This window comes from Loxodonta africana, chromosome 5 (assembly GCF_030014295.1).
Source record: "Loxodonta africana isolate mLoxAfr1 chromosome 5, mLoxAfr1.hap2, whole genome shotgun sequence".
Classification (NCBI taxonomy): Eukaryota; Metazoa; Chordata; class Mammalia; order Proboscidea; family Elephantidae; genus Loxodonta; species Loxodonta africana.
The window spans coordinates 122325718-122351635 of NC_087346.1; the positions used below are offsets into that span (position 1 = coordinate 122325718).

Consider the following 25918-nt stretch of genomic DNA (forward strand, 5'->3'; position numbering starts at 1 on the left):
ATGCTGTTCTCATCTTCAAGGCAACTACAGTGTCATCATCCCCGTACATGCAGGATTTTGAAACTATCTTGCCATTATTTCCTTACCATTTTCCCACAAGGGATAGGGAAGAGAAGGGGAAAAGGGGAACTGACACTGGTTTTCACTTTTGCCTACGTTACCTTATTCAGTACTCAAAAATGCCTTGGACAGTTGGTACTCTTTAACCCCTAAATTACGTGTGAGAAACCCATCTTGGGTAGGCTCACGTGCCTGCAGAGAATAAAGCTAAAACCCAGACACCCAGTGCTGTCTAGTATAAAATACCAAACCTGTTGCCATCAAGTCGATTCCAACTTATAGCAACCCTATATAAGAATTTGGCCTTTCAAGTCGGATGACTTTTCCTCACCCTACCCAGCTATATGACATTAGGCAAGTGACCAAATCTGTATGATCCTTTGGTTTCTTCCTTTATATGAGATACGAATAATAATATCCACTGTTGTTATGAGGATTAAAAGTGGTAACTGATGTCAAACACCCAGTATATAAATAATGCCTAGTGCCTGATTGTTGTTCAGTAAATAGCAGCTGTTAATGGAGACAATAATGGCTCAGTGCTCTCAAGTAGAGGAACCAAGAGTTACAGAATACCAGACATAAAGGTAGTGCTCGCTCTAGACTGACCTTTGACTTTAAGTACATTTAATTTTGATCTTAATCTCCATTAATAGAACACATCAAATTTATGGGTTAATAAACAGTTGAATTATAACTTCAGCAAATTATGGGCAATTATTTTTTCCCAATTTGTAGAAAATAATTTGAAGAAAATCAAGACTGATATATCACAAAAGATCACACCTGGTTTTACAAAGAATTATATTTTTGCCTGCTAATCTGTCTGCAAATATTTTCTGTTCAATTTATGAACCACCGAAAAAAATTTGCAGGATAGTTTATTCCTCAAGTACTTATTAAGCATCTGTTATGTACTCAGCATTGTGATCTAGGAGATACAATACTAAGCAAAACAGAGGTAGACAGGTTTACCTCCAAGAGAATATAACCTACTGACTCCTTTTTTGGCGGGGGGAGAGGTGCAGGGGGCATTATTATAAGGAGTGGCTTACTCTAATGAGCACAGAATGCAGAACTGGGTTTCAGTTTACTGACTAGGGAGCAATGATCTGGTTATTTACACTGAAGCAGAAAACTTGTTCTCTTTTTTATGGACCTGAAGATTATTGATGACTTATAGAATAATGTGCTCATAACAAGAGAGAGCAGTATTAGGGAGAATGTGATATATTTGGTCTTTTTTACTTGTAATTTTATTACCAATTAAAATGTCATGGGTGATATATGAGTTTGATGCTTTAGGCATGTTGTTTGTTCGTTCGTTTGTCATTTGCCTGACTATATTATAACCAAAAATAAAAAGCCTGAGTGCTATGAGCCTTACATTTAAAACAGCGTCTGAGAGAGCTGAATTGACGTGTATGGCTGCGGAGGAAAGCTGCACCAACACCTTTGTGTCAGAGCTTCTGTTCTTGCTGTTTCACTTATGCTATTTTCAGTGTACTGTGAAAAGGTTTAAGTTTCTTTTTTCCCAGCATATGCTCCTGTTGTTACATTTTATTAACTGATGGACATATTTTGATCAGCAAAAAATATTCCTATGAAGCTTTGATGGTAATTGTAAAATTTTTTTTTTTTAAATCTGTGCTAAGAACTTGTGATGCACTTAAAAATATGGATACCTAAAACAAAATGTATATGGATGAGTATTCATCAAGGATAGAATAAAGGAAACATCTTTAAGCTGTCATTTAATCTCTTATTAGCCTATTCTATCAACAGTTAATGTATGATATTGCCACATAATGTTTCTGATTGATATTTCTATTAATAGTTAAACATGGATGACTCAGTACCCCTTTGTAATTATTTTTATATATTTTATGTAGAAGTAATATCTTATAATTTCATATAAATTGACAATGCAAATACCAGCTGTAAGTTGTTCACTAATATTGGTTAGAAATATGAGATGCTAATTTTATTGTGCTATGAAAAGGGTTAACTTATGTTTTTTACTTAGTACTGAGCAAGATTAATTTTGCTAGTACTTCTAAAATTATTGAATTTTTGTATGTGCAAATAGCTTTTCCTAAGGAAACCAGAATATTATTTAAATTAATATAAAAAAATGTAGCAAGAATTACTTCCAAGAGTTTATCTTGAGGAAAGCATCTCTGATTTTTTTTAAGCAGTTGAGTAGCAAGCAAGTGTACCTGCATGAAATACAGTAAATTTCATTTTATGCTTAAAGGTATTCTAGGTGCTAGAGTCTCTTAGTCTGTAGTGCTAGAGCTATTACTGTGTTATATAAGCTATGGTTATGTATATTATTGCATACAGATCTTTTCAAAAGGACATTTTTAATTTATAATTATAAAATAAAAATTGGTATCTTAATGTTTTTCTTTTCAATTTGATTTTTGGGTTTTTATTTTTTGCAGAGCGCCCTCTTCACTACACAGAAAATGTGCTGGAGCAGGTGCTTCAATGGAGTTCATTAGCCGAACCTGGTTCTGCTTATCTCGTGGTGAAGCAATTCTTAACCATTGACACAATCAGGCACTACAGTGGTAGGTTCCATTATTTCGCATTGCAATGATAGTTGAAAATTCAGGTGGCTAAAGGATTTTTTTAAAGGATACTTATTATTGTACAGGTGGTATTTGAAAAGGTAAAAAACGGGCAACCCAAAACAGAATCTACCAACAAAGTAGAAATTAGAAAATCCTTACTGTTGTAGAGGAAAAAGAAGAGTATATAGATAAGACTACTAAGTGCCAAAGTAAGAATTTTCCTGGTTTGTAGCATGATGGTAATAGTTGACTAGTTTTGCGGTCCCCAAATAAAGGCTTTAGACACAATGGTTTGTGTTTTTAAGGATTGTTCGCACTGCTTATGTGTTTCCCAAATTTTTCGATTGATGATGAGTCTTCTTCGTGAATTATGCTTATATTTCAAAATTCTGTAGGCATTCAGGAGTGCACACTATGAAGCTCTAAGATTCAGTGCTTACTATAATTCTAACTTTTGCCGTGGTGATATTGGGAGAGCAAACACAAAAAAGGCAACACTTCTAGTGAGGTTACTTGCTCTTCAACAGAGAAGAGACATATGCACATGTAAGGTTAAATTAGAAATTAGCTAGCACAAGTGAACCACATAAGACAGTCTCTGAACTGAATGAGCTATTAGAAAACTTTCATTTTCAGATTCTTTCATGCTTGCCTCATGTGGTCATTGACAGATTAGAAAAAGATTTTTTGCCCTGCCAGCACTATGTGTAAACCAACACCAAAAGCAAAAGGATTCAATTTTGTAATATGAAATTTACCACAACTTTTATAATTAATAATAATCATTTCTGTTTATTAATCATGTATTACTAGTTGAACCATATAGGCACCAAAGCTCATTTAAACTTTCCTGTGGGTTGTACTCTCATTTGAATTTTATAAATGAGTAAAGAGAAGTTTGGAGACGTTATGTAACTTGCCCTAGATCACACAGTTAATAAATGTTGAATTTGGGAATGTCAAATTATAAAAATGGGAGAGGGGATGGTACAGCTCTTAAATGCTGTAAGCCTGTTCAATATGATTACGGGGTTTCTAACTAATAGGCCTAGGTCAGCAAGCTCTTAATTAAATCAAAGCTAATCCAATAAAGTATCTCTAATTTCATGATACTTTCCTTTGTATTTTAAACATATGAAAGTATTTTTTTTTTACCAAATGCAAACAATATAACAACTATGTCACTTTAGTCTTAGTAGCATCTAGGTAAATGGAACAGATATTATTCTTTTACTGTAGAAATTTAGCCTTTCTTAAATTTCTTTATCTTAAATTTCTGTATTACTCCTGTGTATGAGATTGCCTACACCCCCCTCAAACCTTCTTTAGAATTCCAGTAGAATTTCTGTCTAGTTAAACACAGGTGACATACATCCATGGCATAAAGCAGTGGCTCTCAACAAGGGGCAGTGTCGCCCAGAGAACATTTGGCAGTGTCTGGAGAACTTTCTGTCACAACTGAGGTGTGGAGGTGCCTCTGTGATCTAGCACATAGAAACCAGGGATGCTGCTACAATACACAGGACAGCTTCTTCACCACAAAGAATGATCGGGCCCCAAATGTCAATAGTGCCTAGGCTGAAACACCCTGATTTAAATAATCTATGAAATCTGTTCTAGCTCTCAAATTCTGTTATTCTTTCACTGTAATATTGGGGTAAAGAAAAAGCGTGGAGCATATGAACCAAGTCCCATCATCGTTATGAAATAGGCATGATAGATTCTTATAGTTTATCTTCTTTTAGAAAATAAGTCATCTTTTCAGGTAAATTTTTATCTTTCTGGCGAGTTTTTTTTTTTTTTTCTCTCTCTCTAATTATCCTCTGAAATGTTTCTAATTCTCCACATTGAAAACTCTTTGAAACCTTTACTCAAAACATACTCTCTTAGATATTGTTAGAATGCTAGGACCCTGGTTATGTAAATAAAAATCCCTAAGAATAAGATCATAAAAAGCTGTGATATAGAGGTTTTGTAGAAGGGACTTTTTGATCTTTGAAAAAAAAAAAAAAATCAGCCATGTACAGAGTGAGCTGATTGAGAGCAAGCTCATCTGGATAAAATCTTAATGCTGTCTAAGAGCAGGAAGAAGTGGTAGAATGACAAACAGTGCATTGGCTCTATCTACAGTGGGGTAGGAAGACTGGATGTTATAACAATGCCTCACATATTCCTAAGTATCTTCTTTATGGGGATAAGAGAGTCCTTCTGTTGTGAAAGCACCAAATGCCTCTGAGGACTAGATAAGCCATCTTGCATAAGATCTGGAGAACCCAAGGATGGAAAGAAAGCTGCCACCATATTATTTTCAGGCATTTGTTTGAAACATTCTCTAGAGTAACAATGTCAACAAACTTCCGTGTTGCTCGCATATCTCCTTTACACCTCTAACAGGTCAGAAACTATGAAGCATATCCCTGTCCCTGAACCATCCCTGCCTCATTTTACCAAACCAGTATGCAACTTGTTACTGTAATAGCTACAGTTCTTCCAAGAAATTAGTTCTTAGAGTAATGCTACCAGCAAACACATTCATTAGACCATTTCATATTCATGGTTCTGCATTTCTGCTCAGATATAGCAGTACTTATGAGGTAAATGTTTAAAAATACTTTTTAAGCCCATAAAATTTTTATAAATGTTTTTAATTAGAGCTTGATTTACACTCAGATTGTCAATGCAAAATAACCTCTCTTTTCATCGCAATTGGCCCTACTCGTGCTTGAATTTAGGATTGCCATTTTAAAGAAGCTTGGACTTTTTTTTTTTTTTTAATCGGTTTCTTCTTCTTATAGTTTTATCCTGCAGTAACCGGGAGCTTATAAATACCTTTTACGAGGTGTACTTTGTGATAGATTTTGGGTTGGTTGGATATTCAGTCTACTTTATCTCTGTCTTGGTAAATGTCTCCTATATCAATCACAATGACCGCCTACTCCAGAATTATTGCTCCATCCATTACATCCACTACACTGTAGAACTGGGATCTAAGGAAATAGATGAAAGTAAATCAAATGTGATTTCTCTGTCAATTTGTTAGCAGAAAAACTGGGATCATCTCAGAAACACTTACTGCATTTCACAGCAGAAAGAGAACAATGTTAAAGATTTCTTTTCCTTTCTTAAGGTTTTCTCATTCTCAACTGGTGGGCAGGGTAGAAAACAGCAGAGCTTAAAAACAAGGGTAGTTGGTTGCAACCACATTTCCTCTCAGTGACAAATAGCTAACATGGTACCATTTTGGTAAAACCTCAAGCACCACTACCGCATCATTTGCACCCTGCCCCCTACACTTGGTACCTCGCATCACAAAAGAAACCCTGATGGTGTAGTGGTTAAGTGCTATAGCTGCTACCCAAAGGGTTGGCAGTTCAAATCCACCTAGGCATTCCTTGGAAACTCTATGGGCCAGTTCTACTCTGTCCCCTAGGGTTGCTATGAGTTGGAGTCAATTCAAAGGCAACGGGTTTCAGGGTTTTAGTATCACAAATGTTCTTTCCAATATGTCTCCTCCTTTTCTCCTTCTCTCCCTCTGTCTGCCTGCCTACCTACCTACCTACCTGCACACGTATGTATGTGTGTATACAAATATATGTATGGGTGTATATACAGATATAGATATATAGCTATATTGTCATTGTTGTTAGGTGCTGTCGAGTCAACTCTGATTCATGGCTATATTAAGTATAACACAACGAGACACTGCCCAGTCTTGTGTCATCCTCATAATCACCAGCATGTTTGAGTCTATCGTTGCGGCTATTGTGTGAGTCCCTTTCACTGAGAGTTTCCCATGCCCTTCTTGGCCCTCTACTTCACCAAATATGATCTCCTCCCTTTGCACTTTATCCCTCCTATGATGTGAACAAAGCAAGCAAGTCAGATAGTGTTCCGTTGGGATCTGTAACATTTTCATTGGCTTATTTTTAGAAGTAGATTGCCTGGTGTTTCTTCCTAGTCTTTCTTAGTCTGGAAGCTCCTCTGAAGCCTGTCCATCTTGGGTGATCCTGTGGATCACAGTGAATACCTACTCTAGAAATACCAGCATCATAGCAACATGCAAGCCACCACAGTATGACAAACTGACAGACGGGTGGTGTTGCTCATATACACACACACACATACACACACATATATATATATATATGATTTTTCTATTTATGGAAAAATCGTAAGCATCTAGTGTTTTTGTTTGATACTATGTTTTCACCATTGTCTTGTTAAATCAAAATTTTATCAAATAATAAGTCTATTGGTGTAGTTTAGGGGTTGTAATTCCCTTTTTTTTTTTTTTTCTTTAGCTTTATCTGAACAGTTTAAAACATAGACTTCATAGGTAGGAAGATACTTTAGAATCATCCACACTTAATTTCTGCTCATTCATTTAAGTTAATGAGGCAACATACATAACTTTTATAGAAGTATATGGGTATAAATGAATTTTCTTTTGCCTCTCCTTAAAAATCAATTATGTTTTCAAAAGCAGCATTTTATTTCTTAGAAACATTTTGTGCCAATGCCATTATTGTAATGAGAACTTAACTAACTTGAAAAGAAAGATAATAGTCCTCAAATTTCTTTTCTACTCCATGGATTATGACTGAGACATTGAAACAGGGAAAATAGAACTTCATTTTAAGTTGCCATTTAGACTTTGTCATAGCGAATCTTACTAGATTACCTTTTATTATCATTATCTTTTATATTCAGTAAGGTTTTTAGCATTTCTATTGCAAGTAAACCATAAATTTATAGCTTCTGTAAGACTCCAGAATACATAATTTTATGTTACCCAAGTGGTATTTTAAAATTACTGAAGTTCTTTAAAATTACCCCCGTAGTATGTGATACATGAGGTTTGACTCTGAATGATCTCAATTGGGAAGGAATACTTTTAAGATATGAGATTTAATGCAAATCCCTGTGGGTTCTAAATTTAGACTGCTGCACATGACAGATGCTTTGGAATTAAATTTGCATTAGAATAGAGTAGCTCAGAATGCAACTGCTTCTGGCAAATTCAGACCTGGAATGCAGAGCCATTCACTATCAACTGACTTAGGAAGAAGAGAAGATTCTAGCAAGAATGGTATGAGTCCATAAATCATGGTCTAGGTGAAATAATTTACATTCTACTCCCCATCAAATGCTTTTTAATCCAAAGATGTGTAAAAGATTGAAGGTAAGACCTAGCCCTCTTTAAGTGGAAGTATTTTTCTTGGAAATTGATGATAATCCTTGATACTCACTATGGGTATGAATGTCCTGATTTCTCCTAATAGTATAGCTCTGCAGTGAGAAAATTAATTGGTGAGTGTTTATTAGCTCCCTGTTTCATGCAAGAATCTGCTTTGGAAAATTTAAAGAACTGTGAAGCATAATCTTTACCTACAAGGAACAGGAAACCTAGACATATGAAGCCTATTTAAATATAAGATTACACACAGAAAGAGAAGGCACTAAATGACTACTCTGTACAGGATGTTTATGGAGAGCTTTCAAGCACAGAAAAGCAGTTCAACTAGGTGATTTTTGGCATCTCCTCTAATATTGAATGCTCTCATTCAAGGAGGTATCATTACTTGTTTAGTTTCTCTTGTACATGTTGTCTTCCCATAAAAAAACTATATCTTACTCATTTTTTTAATTCATTGAAAGTACTTGCGAAGTAAACTTTTTAAAGTTAATGAATAGATGAAATACTTTGTAACAGAGCAAGTACTGACAAAAGTTGAGAGGACTGCAAATTCGTTCCTGCGAAGTAAACTTTTTAAAGTTAATGAATAGATGAAATACTTTGTAACAGAGCAAGTACTGACAAAAGTTGAGAGGACTGCAAATTCGTTCCTATCCAGGTTGTTGTTGTTAGTTGCCCTCAAGTCAATTCCAACCCACGGCAGCCACATGTTTGCAGTTTAGAAGCACGATAACACGTTTGGACTAGGATAGTCGGAAAAGTTCACTCCTCTTTTCCTCCCTCACCTCCCCCATAGATTGATTATTTTATTTGGATAAGGGACCACTGAAGGAGCCGTGGTGGTGTCATGGTAAAAGCATACAACTGCTAACCAAAAGGTCTGCTGTTTGAATCCACCAGCTGCTTCTGTAGGAAAAAAGACCTGGAGATCTGCTTCCATAAAGATTACAGCCTAGGAAACATCGTGGGGCAGTGCTTCTCTGCCCTGTACGGTGACTCTGAGTCAGAATCGACTCAAAGGTGTACAACAGTAACAACAGGAGTTACTTTTGTGTAAGAACTTTTTTAAATGGTTTGGAAGAACTCTCCCTCCCCCTTTTTTTTAATACTAGTTTCGTTGTCCTGGTAACATAATATGTCAGTTTCTTATAGAAATAAATTTGGCCATTCTGTTTTGTTTCATACATACTGATTTTTAAGAACTTTTCTAATTAATATGAGAGTTCAGTACAACTAAGAATACCAGTTTGTTTTCTTAGCCATAGTATTAATTCTAAAGACCCTCCACTATACTTCCACCAGCCTTCTTCTTCTTCCTCCTTGCAACCACCAAAAGGGGAGAGGGTTTTAATAATTCAATAGAGGGAACAAAAGACAAAAAGGAAATAAATGAAATAGCTATTAAGGTGCATCCCAAAATCCTTCTCTGGGGGAATTAAGTGCTTTAGGAGTGCATTAAATCTTTAGACCTGTTATGCTAGGTGGAAAAAAAATAGTAATTGGTTTTCCCAAGTCTCTTACTTAATGGCTTCCTTCAGTACATTAATTATGTTCAATAGCTGTTTTTGTTTTCCAATTAAAAGCAAATAAACATGCTGTCCTTTTTTTTTTTTCCTTTTTTTAAAATTCTTACTACAAAGAAGTTTTCTATGGATGTTGTTGTTGTTGTTAGGTGCCGTCAAGTCGGTTCTGACTTATAGCAACAGAGTAGAGCTGCCCCACAGGGTTTCCAAGAAGTGGCTGGTGGATTTGAACTGCCGACCTTTTGGTTAGTAGCCGAGCTCTTAACCACTGCACCACCAGGCGCCTTTCAGTGGATAGTAAGTTATGTAACACCATGCCTATGGTTTATATCATGGACCATGTGATATATGAAATCAATCTTTCTTTTTGTATAGGTTAAAGGGGTCTGATAGATATTGAATGAGTGTAATAAGAGATTGTAGCTGGAAAGACTGCTGATGTGGCATTAGACATATTAATACTCTGACGTCTTAGGAGCTAGAAAAGTTTGACATCTAAAAAGGTCAGTGTGCTATGGAGGAGTAGGTGGAGAATAGGATTTCAGAGAAGAGAAAGAGAGACTGAAAGCACAGCATGGAGACAGAAGTTCTGGCTAGAATCTCAAGAGTTGTAAAACAGGGACCCCAGTGCAAAGATAGATCTAAATTGCAGGCATTTGAACTCCAGCTCACAAAGGATATCCAGGTTATGAAACTTGCATACTGACAAACCGGACCGTAGAGCTTAAACCTAGATAAAGTCAGGACAGCAGGTATGGTAGACACAGCTGGCATAAACTATATACTGAACTAGTCTTCTGGAGCAAGAGAGCATAATAAGCTTTCTGCCCAAGATGGGAGGTGGACGGAAAGAAAAATATTAGAATGAAGTATTCCAAAGTCAGGCACCAAGCTATACCTGAACTATTGGGAGAGTGAATTAGCAGAAGCCTTATTCAATTCATGACCTTTTGTGGGTCTCCCTCCATGTTCCCCAAAGTCTATAACTTTGCTTTGGCCCTTAATTTATAAGTGTCTTTCTTCTTAATTTAACATTCTGGACCAGACTAATTTAGTTCTGAGAGTTTTTAGAAAGTCTTTTAAACCCTCGGTATATCAGAGCTTCATATTTTAATTCTTGCCGCCTTAATATATGGTCCTCTCCAAGCCTGAAAGTATGTATTCCAAGATTTATATAACATGCTCCATTACAGTAATTATTAAATTTTAGCAAATATGCAACAAAAAATCAAAAGTGTATTTTTTATATTCTAAGCCTGTTTCCCTTTGACCTATGAATGGTCTGAACTTATTTTTTATTGCTGGAATTTGAAAGGTTTTGCTCATTTGAATAAAAATCTGAAGAAAAATGGTTAAGTCAAAACATACAAGTGGAATTTGTCTGACTTAAGCTGTATTCAGTATTTGTAGCTCATGCCTTAATGGTAATATATTTAGTGCTCTTTGGAATACCTGTTTCTAAAACACCAGTACTATAAATGCTTTTCTTTACTTTCCTTTTCTAAACTGAATCACCAAGCACATCCAGTGTTTTCTAAATTGCATCCTATACTTCCAGTAACAAAAGATATACAATTATTGTTTTAATCCATGTTTAATTCTGTCTTTAACATGCACTACAAGTGCAGAGACCATTTCTGTCTTGCTGGTTGTATATTCCTAGAACCTAGTGCCTAAAACAAAACAAAAAAACAAATGCATTGCCATCGATTCCAACTCATAGTGACCTTATAGGACGAAGCTGAAATTCCCCATAGGGTTTCCAAGGAGTGGCTGGTAGATTCTAACTGCTGACCTTCTAGCTAGCAGCCAAGCTCTTACTCACTGAGCTACCGGGAACCATAGAACCCAGTGCATAGTAGACCCTCAGTTAATACTTGATGAAAGAATGGATGTGTTACAGTGTTTCACTGGGACCTACTTTTATGTAGTTTATTTTCTCTTGATATTCTAACTGGGTTAAAATCTGCCTTTCAAGTACTTTAGTTGGAAAATTAATTCTTTTACTTTAATTAGAAAGTAATTAGAAAGTACTTAGCTATGATATATTCTTTAAAATATTTTTCTGCAGAATTGACCATCAAAGATTGAACCAAGGAGATAAGATTTGTAATATGTTTTTTATGATGTAAGTTTTGTAATATGTTTTTTATAATATTTTAAAGTAACAAAGTACCTAGAAAGAACCTGTTAGTATGACAGTGTGATAAAACCTATATTGTCTGTGGCAAGTATGCCTATCATGAAAATTGTTTGTTTTTTTGTTTGTTTGTGGTTATGATCAGTGAAGTGGTTAATCCTAGGGATTTTTGCTTCTAGGTAATCATTCCACACTCATATTTAAGTTATAAAGAATTTTTTTTTTTTTTTTTTTGACTCTTGTTTTCTCATGGCATGTATAGTCCTATGCATTTGTTGGAGCCCTGGTGCAGAAGTGGTTAAGAGCTTAGAATGCTAACCAAAAGGTGGGCTGTTTGAATCTACCAGCCACTCCTTGAAAACCTTATGAGATGTTTATTATTACTTGTTCTATAAGTAAAGGTCCCCCTCTCCCCCAAAAAACAAAAATAAACCAAGGGATTGTTATGTCTACAACTAAGGACTCTCTGAAGTCTTCCAAGTTGCTGTTTTATAACTTAGAAAAACTATGCCTGAATATTTAAAATTGTATCACCTAAATACTAACAAACTGCAAATGGTCCCAGTTCTTACATAGTGCCCAGCCATACACCTTTTATGTACATTGTCTGATAGAATCACCGCAGCAGGTCCGCAGGTATAATTTCTTCTTCTTTCACAACAGAAGCAGAGGTTGACACTTTAACAACTGTGTCATGGCTAGTTGACTTTTTCTTTTCGCTATTTTTCAGTTCTCAAATAGGCAGTTGAATATCTTAAGTCTGGATTTTAGGGGAAAATGTTAGACTGGAGCTATAAATTGACAAATTTACACATGATAAAACAAATACAAATTTGGTGTTCTCACCCAAAAGTGTTCTCTTTAATAGAATTAGCTAAAATGATTTCTAAGCGTGAGACATTGACAGTATGCCCAGGAGCTACAACTGTTTTCAGATGCTCTATTTTAGCAATTTTGCCTTTCTTTTATCTGATTCAAATTTATAGGAATTACTCTAATCCCTCACCAACTGTTGGATTCCTGTGTCAGAGTTCGTAGATATATGTTTGTCTTTTTGCCTGTGAAGTTGCATTGTTCCTTCCAGTGCTGTTCAAAAGTAATACAATGCAAGCCACATATGTAATTTAAATTTTTTTAGTAACCACATTAAGCAAGTAAAAAGAAACAGGTGAATTTAATTTTAATTTAGTCCCTGATATCTAAAATATCATTTCATCATCTAATCAGTATTTTAAACTATGATATTTCTAACAAGTTTTCATAACCCATGTATTTCACATTTATACCCTGCTGCTGTCAAGTCGATTTCGATTCCTAGTGACCCTAAAAGACAGAGTAGAACTGCCGCCATAGGGTTTCCAAGGCTGTAAATCTTTACAAAGCCAGACTGCCACATCTTTCTCCTGTAGAGAGGCTGGTGGGTTTGAAACACCAGCCTTTCCGTTAGCAGCCAAGTGCTTAACTACTGTGCCACCAGGGCTCCTTTTACATGTATAAAAAGCCCATTACAATTCAAACTACCCACATTTCAAGTGCTCAGTAGCCACCTGTGACCAATGGCTGCCATACTGGGCAACACAAGTCTATTTAATATAAACAGTAATACTGTTCTGAAGCATGGTATTCCCAGAAATGAATCTTGGGCTTCTTAGTGGTAGAAAACAAATTATTACTTTATATTATCAAAACTGAAAATATGCTAATGTTTATATTATATTCCAAATAAGTAAAAATGTACATAACTTACAAAAGTAATCGCTATACTTTACAGAGAGGAGTGCCCTGGAAAGTATCAAAGAGGGAGTTTTGAAAATCAAAGAAGAACCATCTAAAATACTATCTGGAAATAAGTTTCAAGACCGGTATTTTGTTTTACGAGATGGGTACCTCTTTCTTTACAAGGATTTGAAGGTATTTATATATGAAGTATTTTTTTTATATATATATATTATTTTTTATATATGAAGTATTTGAATTTGTGTACATTTTTATTTCTTGGGTGTTGACATTCCTGTGTTATACTGCTCTCAGCCCTCTTGCTTCGAAATCACAGCCTGATAGTAAATAAAATGCATAGTAAGCTGATGACCTAATTCAACCTCTGGAATATGACATTCATGCACTTAGTAACACAGTGAAGAATTTCATATGGCCTCTCTAAGTGCCTCACTTTTTTTTTTGGCAGAGAATGACTTTAGCCCTGAGGAAAAATCTAAATATGTGTTATATAAAATAGTCTATAAGTTAGCAGCACAGTGAATAAAATTAAGAGAGAATGTGTCATGCCCTGAGGCAAAAGTAGCTTGAGTTTAGTTAATGGAAATTAATAAAAACTGGGACAAAAAAGGCAAAACCCAGAAGTTAAAATGAATCTTACTAATATACTAATATATTTCCTATATGTTTTAATTAATTGACTCATGTGATGTCGTATTTATGTATTGAATCTTATTATTATATTCCCAAAGGTTTGAAGTAATTAATAAAATGTTTTTATTTAATAATTGTTGAATAGAGGTGGGGAGCAGAGATGAAAAATGGAAAGGAAACTAGTGATGTAGCTCTAAGAATGTTGAACCTGGCATCAGAAAATCTTCGCTCTGTTAAGAGTTTGTTGTGTGAATATTTAACCTTTCCACCTCAATTTCTGAATCTGTAATATGATGATTGTATGAGTCCTGCATACTAGGTTATATTAATGCTTAAATAAGAATATATCTAAAAGTTCTTTTTAAACTGAAACATTTAGTATTTTGTAGTCTTAGCATGTTTATCAAAAGATGCTATTAAAAATATGAATACGCACATCACAGACTGAGAAAAATACATTCACACACACGCACATATGTATACACAAATATATGTATAAAGAATACTTCTACAAATCAGTAATAAGAAGACTAACAAAACAATAAAAAATGGGCAAGGGACGATTAGGAATAAGCCATTGAACCAGAAGTGCTCAACATCATTAGTCATCAGGGAAATGCAAATTAAAACCACAATGAAATACTGTTTTACACCCACTGGTATGACTGAAGGAACCCCTAAGTGGTACAAATGGTTAAATGCTAGGCTACTAACTGAAAGATTGACAGTCTGAACCTACCCAGTGTCACCATGGAAGAAGACCTGGTGATACGTTTCCAAAAGATCACAGCCATGAAAACCCTGTGGAGCATGCATTCTACACTGAAACATATGGAGTCACCATGAGTCTGAATTGACTCGATGGCAGCTGGTTTCATTTTGGTTTTTGGCGTGACTAAAATCAAAAAGACTAACAACTAGAACTCTCATAAATTGTTGGTAAAAACCAAACCAAACCCAGTGCCGTCGAGTCGATTCCTACTCATAGCAACCCTATAGGACAGAGTAGAACTGCCCCATAGGGTTTCCAAGGAGTGCCTGGTGGATTCGAATTGCCGACCCTTTGGTTAGCAGCCATAGCACTTAACCATTACACCACCAGGGTTTCCAAATTGTTGGTAAACCAAAAAAAAACAAACCCACTGCCGTCAAGTCGATTCCGACGCATAGTGACCCTGTAGGACAGAGTAGGAACTGCCCCGTAGAGTTTCCAAGGAGCGCCTGGCGGATTTGGGTAAAATCACACTATCACTCTGGAGAACTATTTGGCTGTTTTCTTTTTTTTTTTTTTCCTGTTGTTGTTTTCCATGGAGTCATTCATACATCTGCCTCATGACCCCATCAGTTTCACTTGTAGGTATTATGTCCACAAAAACACTTGAACAAGAATGTGTGTAGCAGCTTTATTGAAAAAGTCCAAACCTGAAAACATTCCAGATGCCCGTTAATAGGACAATGATGCATTCATCCAATAGAATCTAGACACAAAATAGTGACACGATTCTTCTTAGAAAATGGTTGCCTGAGGTGGGGAGAATGTTTATGGTATTGGCAGGGAAGAGGGTCAGTAGGAGACTATAAGTAATAGAAATGTTCTATATCCTGTTTTGGGTAATGGCTACATGAGTATTTACAGTTGTTAAAGCACATTAAACAGTACAATATTGTGCATTTTATTGCATGTAAATTATACCTCTGTGAAAAAGTACATAAGTACCAACTGCAGGAAACTATACATCCTTTTCCAGCACGTGTGGAACGTTATCCAGAATGTATCAGATTTTATCCACAAAGCAACCTTAAATAAAACCCAGAACATCGAAATAATGCAGATCATTCTCTCTGACTACAACTCTATAAAAGTAGAAATCAATAATAGGAAGAGCAAGAAAAAAAAAAAGAAAAGTCAAATACATGGAAACTGGATAAAACCTTGCTTAAAAACAACTGGGTAATAGAAGCAATCAAAGAGGGAATCAAAAAATTTTCTAGAATCAAATGAGAATGAAAACACATCATACCAAAACGTTTGGAACACAGCAAAGGCAGTGCTCAGAGGTCAATTTATAGTAGTAAACACACCCATCAAAAAAGAACAGGCTAAAATCAGAACATTAGCCCAACAACTCAAACAAATAGAGAGCAGCAAAAGAAACAAAGGAGATAAAGATAAGGGCAGAAATAAAGAAAGAACAGAAAAATAGTCAAAAGAATCATCTAGACCAAAAGCTGGTTCTTTGAAAAAATCCATAAACCATTGGCCAAACTGACAAAAGAAAAACAGGAAAGGGAGAAAATAACCCAAGTAAGAAATGAGATAGGGTACATTACAACAGACCCAACTAAAATAAAAAGGATCATAACAGAATACTATGAAAAATTGTACTTCTACAAATTTGAGAACCTAGAGGACAAGGACAAATTTCTAGACACACTACCTACCTAAGTTTACACCAACGGAGATAGAAAGTCTGAACAGAACCATAACAAGAGAAGTGATTGAAGACGAATTAAAAAAAAGTCCCAACAACAACCAAAAAAAATCCCTGACTAGGATGGCTTCACTGGAAAATTCTACCAAACATTCAGAGAAGAGGTCACATTAGTAATACTCAAACTATGTCAGAACATAGTAAAGGAAGGAATACTCCAGAATTCATTCTGTGAAGCCAGCATAACTCTGATACCACAAAAAAAGAAAATTACAGACTAGTATCTCTGATGAGTATACATGCAAAAATTCTCAAAACTCCAGCCGATATAACCCAGCATCATATCAAAACAATAATACACCAAGACCAAGTGAGACATACCAGGTATGCAAGGATGGTTCAGCATTAGAAAGTCAGTCATCATAATCTGCCACATAAATAGAACAAAAGAAAAGAAACACATAATCATCCCAGTCAGCGCAGAAAAGGCATTTGTTAAAGTCCAACACTCATTCCTGATAAAAACTCTGAATAAAATAGGAATAGAAGGTAAATTTCTCAACATTATAAAGGGCATCTATACAGCACCACCCCCACATGTGCGTCAGTTTCTCCTACTGCAGGGGCTTGCATGTTGCTGTGATGTTGGCAGCTATGCCACTGGTATTCAGATATCAACAGGGTCACCCATGGTAGACAGATTTCAGCTGAGCTTCCAGACTAAGACTAGGAGGAAGGACCCAGCGGTCTACTTCTGAAAAGAATTAGCCAGTGAAAGCCTTATGAATAGGAGTGGAACGTTATCTGATATAGTGCCGGAAGATGAACCCCTCAGGTTGGAATGCAGTCAAAAGAGGACTGGGGAAAAGCTACCTCCTCAAAATAGAGTTGACTTAATGACCTGGAGGGGTTCGTTCCTAATTATTTTACCTTAAAATTTTGTGAGCAGCCATCTAAGATACTCCGCTGGTCTTACCCCATCTGCAGCAAGGGAGAAAGAAGAAAACCAAAGGCACAAGGGAAAGATTAGTCCAAAGGACTCATGAACCACAACTACCACAGCCTCCACTGGACTGAGTCCAGCACAAATAGGTGGCGCCCACCTACCAACACCGACTGATCTGACAGGAATCACAATATAGGGTCCTGGACACAGCTGGAGAAAAATGTGAAACAAAATTCTAACTCAAAAAAAAAAAAAAACCTACTGGTGTGACAGACTGGAGAAAGCTCGAGAGTATGGCCTCTGGACACTCGTATAGCTCAATAATGAAAGTCATTTCTGAGGGTCACCCTTCAGCCAAAGATCAAACAGGCCCATTAAAAAAAAATGAGACTAAAGGGGCACACCAATCCAGGGGCAAGGACAGGAAAACTGGTAATGGGGAACCCAAGTTTGAGAAAGGAAGAATGTTGACGTGTGGGGCTTCTCATTGTTTAATGACAAACTAATTAGCTCTGCAAACCTTCATCTAAAGTACAATAAAAAAAATTTTTTTAAGTACATAAATAATAAAAAAGACAGCTGTCTTTAAGTGTCTATGATGAATCACTCCACCACCCTGTCAGTTTGTCCTACTCTAGTTTGTCCTACTCAGCATGTTGCTGTTACGCCGGAAACTATGCAGCCGATACTGCAAATATCAGTAGAGTCACCTATGATGATCAGGTTTTAGCTAGTTTCCCGACTAGAAAGAAGGACTTGGTCTATTTCTGAAAAAAAGTTAACTACTGAAAACCTTATGAATAGCAGTAGAACATTGTACGATATGTTGTTCTTAGGTGCCATCAAGTCGGTTCCTACTCATTGCAACCCTTTGTGCAACAGAACGAAACACTGCCTGTACCTTTGCCATCCTCACAGTTGTTATGCTTACGCCCATTGTTGCAGCCACAGTGTCAATCCATCTCATTGAGGTTTTCGTCTTTTTCGCTGGTAATGGGGAACCCAAGGTCGAGAAAGGAAGAATGTTGACATGTGGGGTTTCTCATTGTCTATTGAGAAACTAATTAGCTCTGCAAACCTTCCGCTAAAGTACGATAAAAAAAAAATTTTTTTAAGTGCATAAATAATAAAAAGGGCAGCTCTCTTTAAGTGTCTCTGATGAATCACCCCAAGCGTGATGTCCTTCTCCATATCTACGTTGTCTGATATAGTGCTGGAAGATTAGTCCCTCAGGTTGAAAGGCACTCAAAATACAACTGAGGAGGAGCTGCCTCCTCAAAGGAGAACTGAACTTAATGACGTGGATGGAGTCAAGCTTTTGGGACCTTCATTTGCTGATGTGGTACGACTCAAAATGAGAAGTAACAGGTGCAAACAACCAGTAGTAATAAGAACTTTGGAATGTATGAAGCACAAATTAGGACAATTGGAAACCACTAAAGAAAATTTGCTAAAGCAAAATGAAGAAATGATGATGTAAAAGAGCTGAACGGAACGTATCTAATGAAAGTTGGAGAAGACAAGTATGATAATGACATCTGCAAAGACCTAGAGTTAGAAAACCAAAAGGGAAGAACACACTTGGCATTTCTCAAGCTGAAGGAATTGAAGAAAAAATTGTTGCCTTGAGTTGCAATACTGAAGGATTCTACATGAAAAATTCTAAAAGACACAGGCAGGATCAAAAGATGATGGAAGAGATACTCAGAATCACTGTACCAAAAAGAATTTGTTGACGTTCAACCTTTCAGGAGGTAGCATATGATCAAGAACTGATGGTTCTGAAGGCAGAAGTCCAAGCTGCACTGAAGGCATTTCCAAAAAATAAGACTCTAGAAATTGATGAAATACGAATTGAGATGTTTCAACAAATAGATGCGGCATTGAAAATGCTTACTCATCTATGCCAGGAAATTTGAAAGACAGCTACCTGGCCAACCATCTTGAAGAAATAAATATTTTTGCACATTACAAAGAAAGGTGATCCAACAGAAGGTGGAAATTATCCAACAATATCATTACTATCTCACATAAGTAAAATTTTGCTGAAGATATTCAAAAGCAGTTACAGCAGTAAATTGACAGGGAACTCAAGAAAGTCAAACTGGATGCAGAAGATGACATGGAATGAGGGATGTCTTTGCTGATGTCAAATGGATCTTGGCTGAAAGCAGAGAATACCAGAAAGATGTTTACCTCTGTTTTATTGACTATGTGGAGGCATTAGTCTGTTTAGATCATAACAAATTATGGGTAACATTTCAAAGAATGGGAATTCAAGAACACTTAATTGTGCTCATGAGGAATGTATACACAGACCAAGAGGCAGTCATTCAAGGGGATACTGTGTGGTTTATAATCAGGGTTGTGTCCTTTCACCATATTTATTCAGTCTGTGTGCTGAACAGATAATCCAAGAAGCTGCACTATATGAATAAGAATGCAGCATCAGGGTTGGAGTAAAACTCATTAATAACCTGTGATATTCAGATGACACAATGTTGTTTGCTGAAAGCAAAGAGGTGTTGAGGCACTTATGATGAAGATCAAAGAATACAGCTTTCAGTATAGATTACATCAACATAAAGAAAACAAAAATCCTCAACAGCTGGACCGATAAACAACATCATGATAAACAGAGAAAATATTGAAGTTTTAAAAAGCATTTCAGTTTACTTGAAATCACAACCATTGCCCATGGATGCAGCAGTCAAAACTCAAAACGACGCATTGCACTGAACAAACCTGCTGCAAAAGACCTCTTGAAAGTATTAAAAAGCAAAGATGTCACTTCAAGGATTAAGGTGTGCCTGACCTAGTCCATAGTGTTTTTAATCACCTCGTATGCGTTCGAAAGCTTCACAATGAATAAGGAAGACCAAAGAAAAATTGATGCCTTCCAATTATGGTGTTGGCCAAGAATATTGAATATACCATGACGTGCCAGAAGAATGAACAAATCTGTCTTGGAAGAAGTACAGCCAGAATGCTCCTTAGAAGCAAGGATGGCAAGACTTCATCTCACATAGTTTAGACACGTTATCAGGAGGGATCAGTCCCTGGAGAAGGACGTCATGCTTAGCAAAGCAGAGGGTCTGCGAAAAAGAGGAAGACCCTCAGTGAGATCAGTTGACACAGTGCCTGCAACAATCAGCTTATGCATGACATCGATTGTGAGGATGATTTAGGACTGGCAGTGTTTTCTTCTGTCGCACATGGGGTCGCCATGAGTGGAAACTGACTGGAAGGCATCTAACAACAGCAGCAGCAACAACATAATGAATCAAGTGCCTTATCAAGTGCCTCTCATGCAGTGTATTTTTCAGTTGTGTACAACCTTATTTAGACAAAGATACTGCCTTTCAGTAACAGTGGTGCTCATGGCAATGACTGCATTTAAGGGACAAAACATTAGGGATTTACCAGTATATCTGGCAAAAGTTTTCTTTGTTTCTATGTTCTCAGTTTTTTGGATGGTTCAGGATTTATCTATGGAGTGTTTTTTGAATTGAGGAGGTAATACATAAGAGTGAGCATAATTGCTACTTGCTGTTAACATAGAAGGATTTACCTATTGTTTAATTCATAACAACTCTACTTCCTTGAGATTCAAGCAATAGCTAAGCAGTTAATTTAAATATAAAATGACAGTAAGCAGGACCTGGAGAATGAGAATACTTATTTATCCTGTACTGAATTAAATTCACTTGAGTAGATGTTGTTTGTGTACTTTAAGTTCATGGTGCTTAGCTATGTTCCTTTGTGCTTGTATACACAGAAGAAAGACCAGACTAGCAACAACTGATAATATGTTATGAAGAAAGAATTGTTAAGCAGCTTTCCAAGGCTCTGTGTCCCCCCATTTTGTTGTGGTTTCTGTTAACACTCCACTTTCCTGAATGTTTCTCTAGCAAGGAAGCCTCCATGTGTGTGTATGTGTGTGTGTGTAAATCTTAGTAGCATTACCCCTTTGTGTATACATCTCATTTTCACTTTGTTCAAGGACGATGGAATATCCAGGCAGGAGGCTAACAAGGTAGCACTGGGTTCTGCATCCCTTATCCTTTTATTCAGAGAGTTTTCTTACATACTGTCCTTGAACTTTCATGTCATTATTTCAACTGGAGACAGACTAGCAGGAAGTCTGTCTGGCATCAAGTGATTGTTATTATTTATTATCACTCTTCTACCAGGGTTTCCTCTACTTTATCGGTGGAATGGTAATGGATTTTGTAGAAATAAGTCATGTAAGTATTTGGGGTTATGTCCCACCAGATTTTAAGGTTCATGAGTTCAGGTTTGTGTTTGTGTAATTAAATGCTGGACTTACAGCTTATAGCCATCTAGAACTGAATCTGATGGAATTTTTTTTTTTTTTTTTTTTGGTTTTCGGTAAACGGGCACTCATTTTGATCTTGATTAGACTGAATCCCATCTTTGTTGCTTTTCTGTTTATGTAGCCTGTTGGTTAAGGGTCACTTTTGTAGTTGGATATTTGCCTGGAGTTATTTCAAAGCCAGGTTGAACTCTTTAATTCCGGTGAGGAACTGATGCTTTCCCATTGTGTAGCAATAGAAGGATGCTAGAAAAAAACAGTTTCTTTGATAACATTTTTTTGTTTTTTGTGGTTTTTTTTTTTTTGGTCAAAGCTTATCCTCTCTAAATGCCTTCCCTTAAGTTCTTAACATGTGTCAGAACCAGGGTTCAGAGTGACCTAGGCATTCTTAACAATTAACCAAATGCCAAGAATAATTCTATCAATTAACCCAAGTTAAATGGATCCAATTACAGATGAAAAACATATTATTATATGTATGTTAAAAATATTGACATATGCAATACATATAAAAAAGTTTAAACACCAAAGGAAAAGTAGCAGTAAACAAAAACAATTGACTTGGATTGAAAAATTAATTGAAATTTTAAAAATAGTTAATTTTAAAAAAAAGCCAATGAAAACCTACCTATTTCTAGTCTTCTCCTTTCATTGCAAGCTAATAAAATATTAGAGGTTTTCACCCAACTCCAGACTGGCATTTGAGAAGCAGAGATGTAAACCAGCAGTCCTCAGTCACGGTGTGTGATAAGTACTTTTTTAAGTCTAATAATTAAAACTATGATAATTTGAAATGTATGTATAAGAGCTATCCTTATCCGTGAGAGCTAGCTCTCACTTACTGGCGTTGTAATATGCTTTCTTAAATGAGGAAGGGGACGGGCTTATAGCACCGGGCAGGACTCTTTACCAAAGAAGCTAAGCTGTCACCCTGCAGCCAGAATGAGCGCTTCATTACAAATTTGTGAAGTGCCTTATTAATAATACCCCCTCCCTTTCCAAATAATGCTCTACCATGTTGTTTGCCTGAAAAATAGATGGCTTCTTTTTGGCAATCAGTCAAGTGTATTGGAAACTTTAGATACATAATATTATCCATCTTTTGAAAAAGAGTCTGTGTCAGCAGCATTATTTGGGAACTTAACTTTACCTTTCTGTGTTTATGAAGAAAGACAAAGAGCTTTATTTTTGTTGTTGTTAGGTGCCATCTGGTCATTTCTGACTCATAGCGACCCTATGCACAACAGAATGAAACACTGCCCGGTCCTGCGCCATCCCTACAGTCGTTGTTACACTTGAGCTCATTGTTGCAGCCACTGTGTCAGTCCACCTCGTTGAGGGTCTTCCTCTTTTCCGCTGACCCTATACTTTGCTAAGCATGATGACCTTCTCCAAGGACTGATCCCTCCTGACAACATGTCCAAAGTATATTTCCTTGCTTCTACGGAACATTCTGGTTGTACTTCTTCCAAGACAGATCTGTTCGTTCTTTTGGCAGTCCGTGGTATGTTCAGTATTCTTCACCAACACCACAATTCAGAGGAGTCAGCTCTCCTTCAGTCTTCCTTATTCATTGTCCAGCTTTCACATGCGTGTGATGTGACTGAAAATACCATGGCTTGGGTCAGGCGCACCTTAGTCTTCAAGGTGACATCTTTGCTCTTGAACACTTTAAAGAGCTTTTTTAGTTGGTTCCTTTTAGCTGGTGACTCTTAAGCAATACTCAGCATTAGAAGTCGGTTTAATGTTAATATAGTAAAGCCTGTGAAAGCCAGAACCTATGTAAAGCGGAAACCTGTCAGAGAAGGGAAACTCAAATATTTTCCACTAAAGTGAGCAATAGAAAAGTGATCAGACTGTACCCAGTCAAAGGCAGAAAACTTGCAAGACCTGGAAAAATGAAGCAGGCTCATTGAGTTCCCGTTCTCATAGGTTTCGCTGTAGTAGTAATAGTACTAGTGCTAGTCTTTAGTATTAGTAATACCAACACAGTCATGGTAAAAAAAAAAAAAAAACAAACCAAGCCCTTTGCTGTCAAGTCAGTTCAACTCATAGCAATCCTATAGGATTGAGTAGAAATGTCCCCATAGGGTTCCCCAAGAGCAGCTGGTGGATTTGAACTACCAACCTTTTGGTTAGCAGCTGTAGCTCTTAACTACTGCACCACCAGGGCTCAACAGTCATATTAGCAGCAGCTAATGTTCAAAAAAAAAAAAAAAAAAAATCAAGGCCTTACTCTGTGTCAGAGTTCTATTTGTTTCACTTGGATTATCTCATTTTTACAATCACCCTATTAAATTTGTACTGTTATTCTTCCCACCTTACAGATGAAGAAATTGGGTCATAGAGACATTGCATAACTTCCCCAAGATCACATAAGCCAGTAAGTGATGGAGCCAGGAGTCTGACCCCAAAGGCTCTATGTGAGGATTTGCTAAGGAAACTTATTCTTTTTGCCTTATTTTAGCTTGGTGTTTGTGCTTACGGAATTTTATCTCCAGAGAATAAGTTTGTTTTTGTTTTTGTTTTTTAAATAGTACCAAATATTTTTTTATACAATTCAGTTTTTCACTGTATTTTCTCTTAAGCAAAGGGCCCTGGTGGCACAGTGGTTAAGTGCTCAGCTGGTAGTCCAAGGGTCCACGGTTCGAACCCACTAGCTGTGGGAAAATGATGTGACAGTCTGCTGCTGTATAAATTACAGGCTAGGAAACCCTATTGGGCAGTTCCACTCTGTCCTATAGGGTCGCTATGAGTCGGAATCAATTGGACAGGTTTTGGTTTTTTTTAAGCTGAAGTAAACTTTAAAATCAACCACAGGAAGCTAGCCTATTCATGTAGAAGTGACTCTTAAAGATAGATTTTCTAAGTTAGATGAGAAATCTCATACCCCTTAACAGAATATGCTTTGAAAATGTTACAAGAATTTGTATCTTCTTGAAAGGATAGACCTGTTCAATCTAAGACAATTCACATAAATTGATAGGCTGTGATAGTATCCAGAGCTTACCCAAAAGACGGTGTTCTTTAAGGGTACTGAACACATTTTTTTTTTTTTTTAAATCACAGTGACTTCAGGCTATTCAGTGTTAAAAAGTATCTGTACGTGTGTCAGAATAAATTAATGCAACTAATACTTTAATTTTCACATTAAGGCAGGCAGGTGAGACTTAAGTATTTCCTTGAAACTCGAACTACTATTTTTATCAAGACATGATTTTATTTTGCTGATTATTTTTCCATTTTGCTGATATCTTCCCTTTTAATATTGATGGTCAAGTCATTGGCAGTGTTAACATTTCAAATGATTTTGCAGTAAATAGTCAGTGTAAAATGCCCCAACTTATTTGAAGAAAGATTTGCCTCTGGTTTTGGCAGTTGCTTGGATTTATTTAGAAGATGAATTGCTGAGAAGGAAGTAGAAATTACAAATTGAGAAATGTATTTAAAGAGACTATGTGTTAATTAGAGATAATTTACAAATATTCATTAACAACAAATTAGGATATTACACAGGGGAAGATATATTTTGTGAGTTTTCCCTGAATAGAAAATGTTAATTAAAATGTTTTCATACTTGATTTAAATAAAAGGTAAGAGGTTTCAAAGAATATTACCATTGCACTGCTAATGGTGTGAAAAAGCAAATGGCTAAGGGGGGGTTATTAAAAGTTACACGCACTAATAAGCAAAGTCCTTTTTAGTCAAAAGAATAATTTTTAAGTGCACTAATTTAATTGGCTTAGTTAAAAAGTTTATTTTGAAATATGGTGGCTGAGCAACACACTACAGACTTCATAATACTCTAGTATATTTAACTTTTTGAAGAAAGTGTCCAGGATATACACTTCTCAGAAAAACGAACTGTGATAGGTGAACAGTAAAGTTATCTTGCCAAACGAGATGTCTTTTTATAGAACTTTCCAAGAGGAACATTATGCTGTTGTCATTAGTTGTCGTCAGTCAATTCCAATTCATGGCAACCCCATGTGTACAGAGTAGGACAGCTTAATAGGTTTTCCAGGCTGTTACCTTTCAGAAGTAGGTCACCAGGACTGTCTTCAGAAGTACCTCTGAGTGGCTTTGAACTACCAGCCTTTTCTTAATAGCTCAGTGCTACACAGAGACTTCCTGCTTACTTGCATATGAGGATTTAGTTTGTGATAGATAAATGCATGTCTAAAAAAAGGTTTGCTCAATAAATAGGACTATGATAGTTGTTAAAAAAAAAAAACCTTTCAACTTAAATTCTCACCTATACTTTGTATAAAAAAAACTTCCAGATTGATACAAGTTTTAAAACTATATTTAGCAACCCTTAAAACTATAAGATTA

At 36.3% G+C, this 25918-nt stretch overlaps 1 protein-coding gene across 6 annotated transcripts in view; it reads left to right on the forward strand.

Moving 5' to 3' along the window:
- The window catches only part of ARAP2 (ArfGAP with RhoGAP domain, ankyrin repeat and PH domain 2), a 253934-nt gene that overhangs the window by 210486 nt on the left and 17530 nt on the right, over positions 1-25918 (forward strand). For all 6 annotated transcript variants that reach the window (XM_064285968.1, XM_064285973.1, XM_064285970.1 and 3 more), the window contains 2 exons: positions 2508-2636; positions 13271-13410. In XM_064285968.1, the coding sequence (XP_064142038.1) occupies positions 2508-2636; positions 13271-13410 (269 nt within the window). The remainder of the gene's footprint in view (positions 1-2507; positions 2637-13270; positions 13411-25918) is intronic.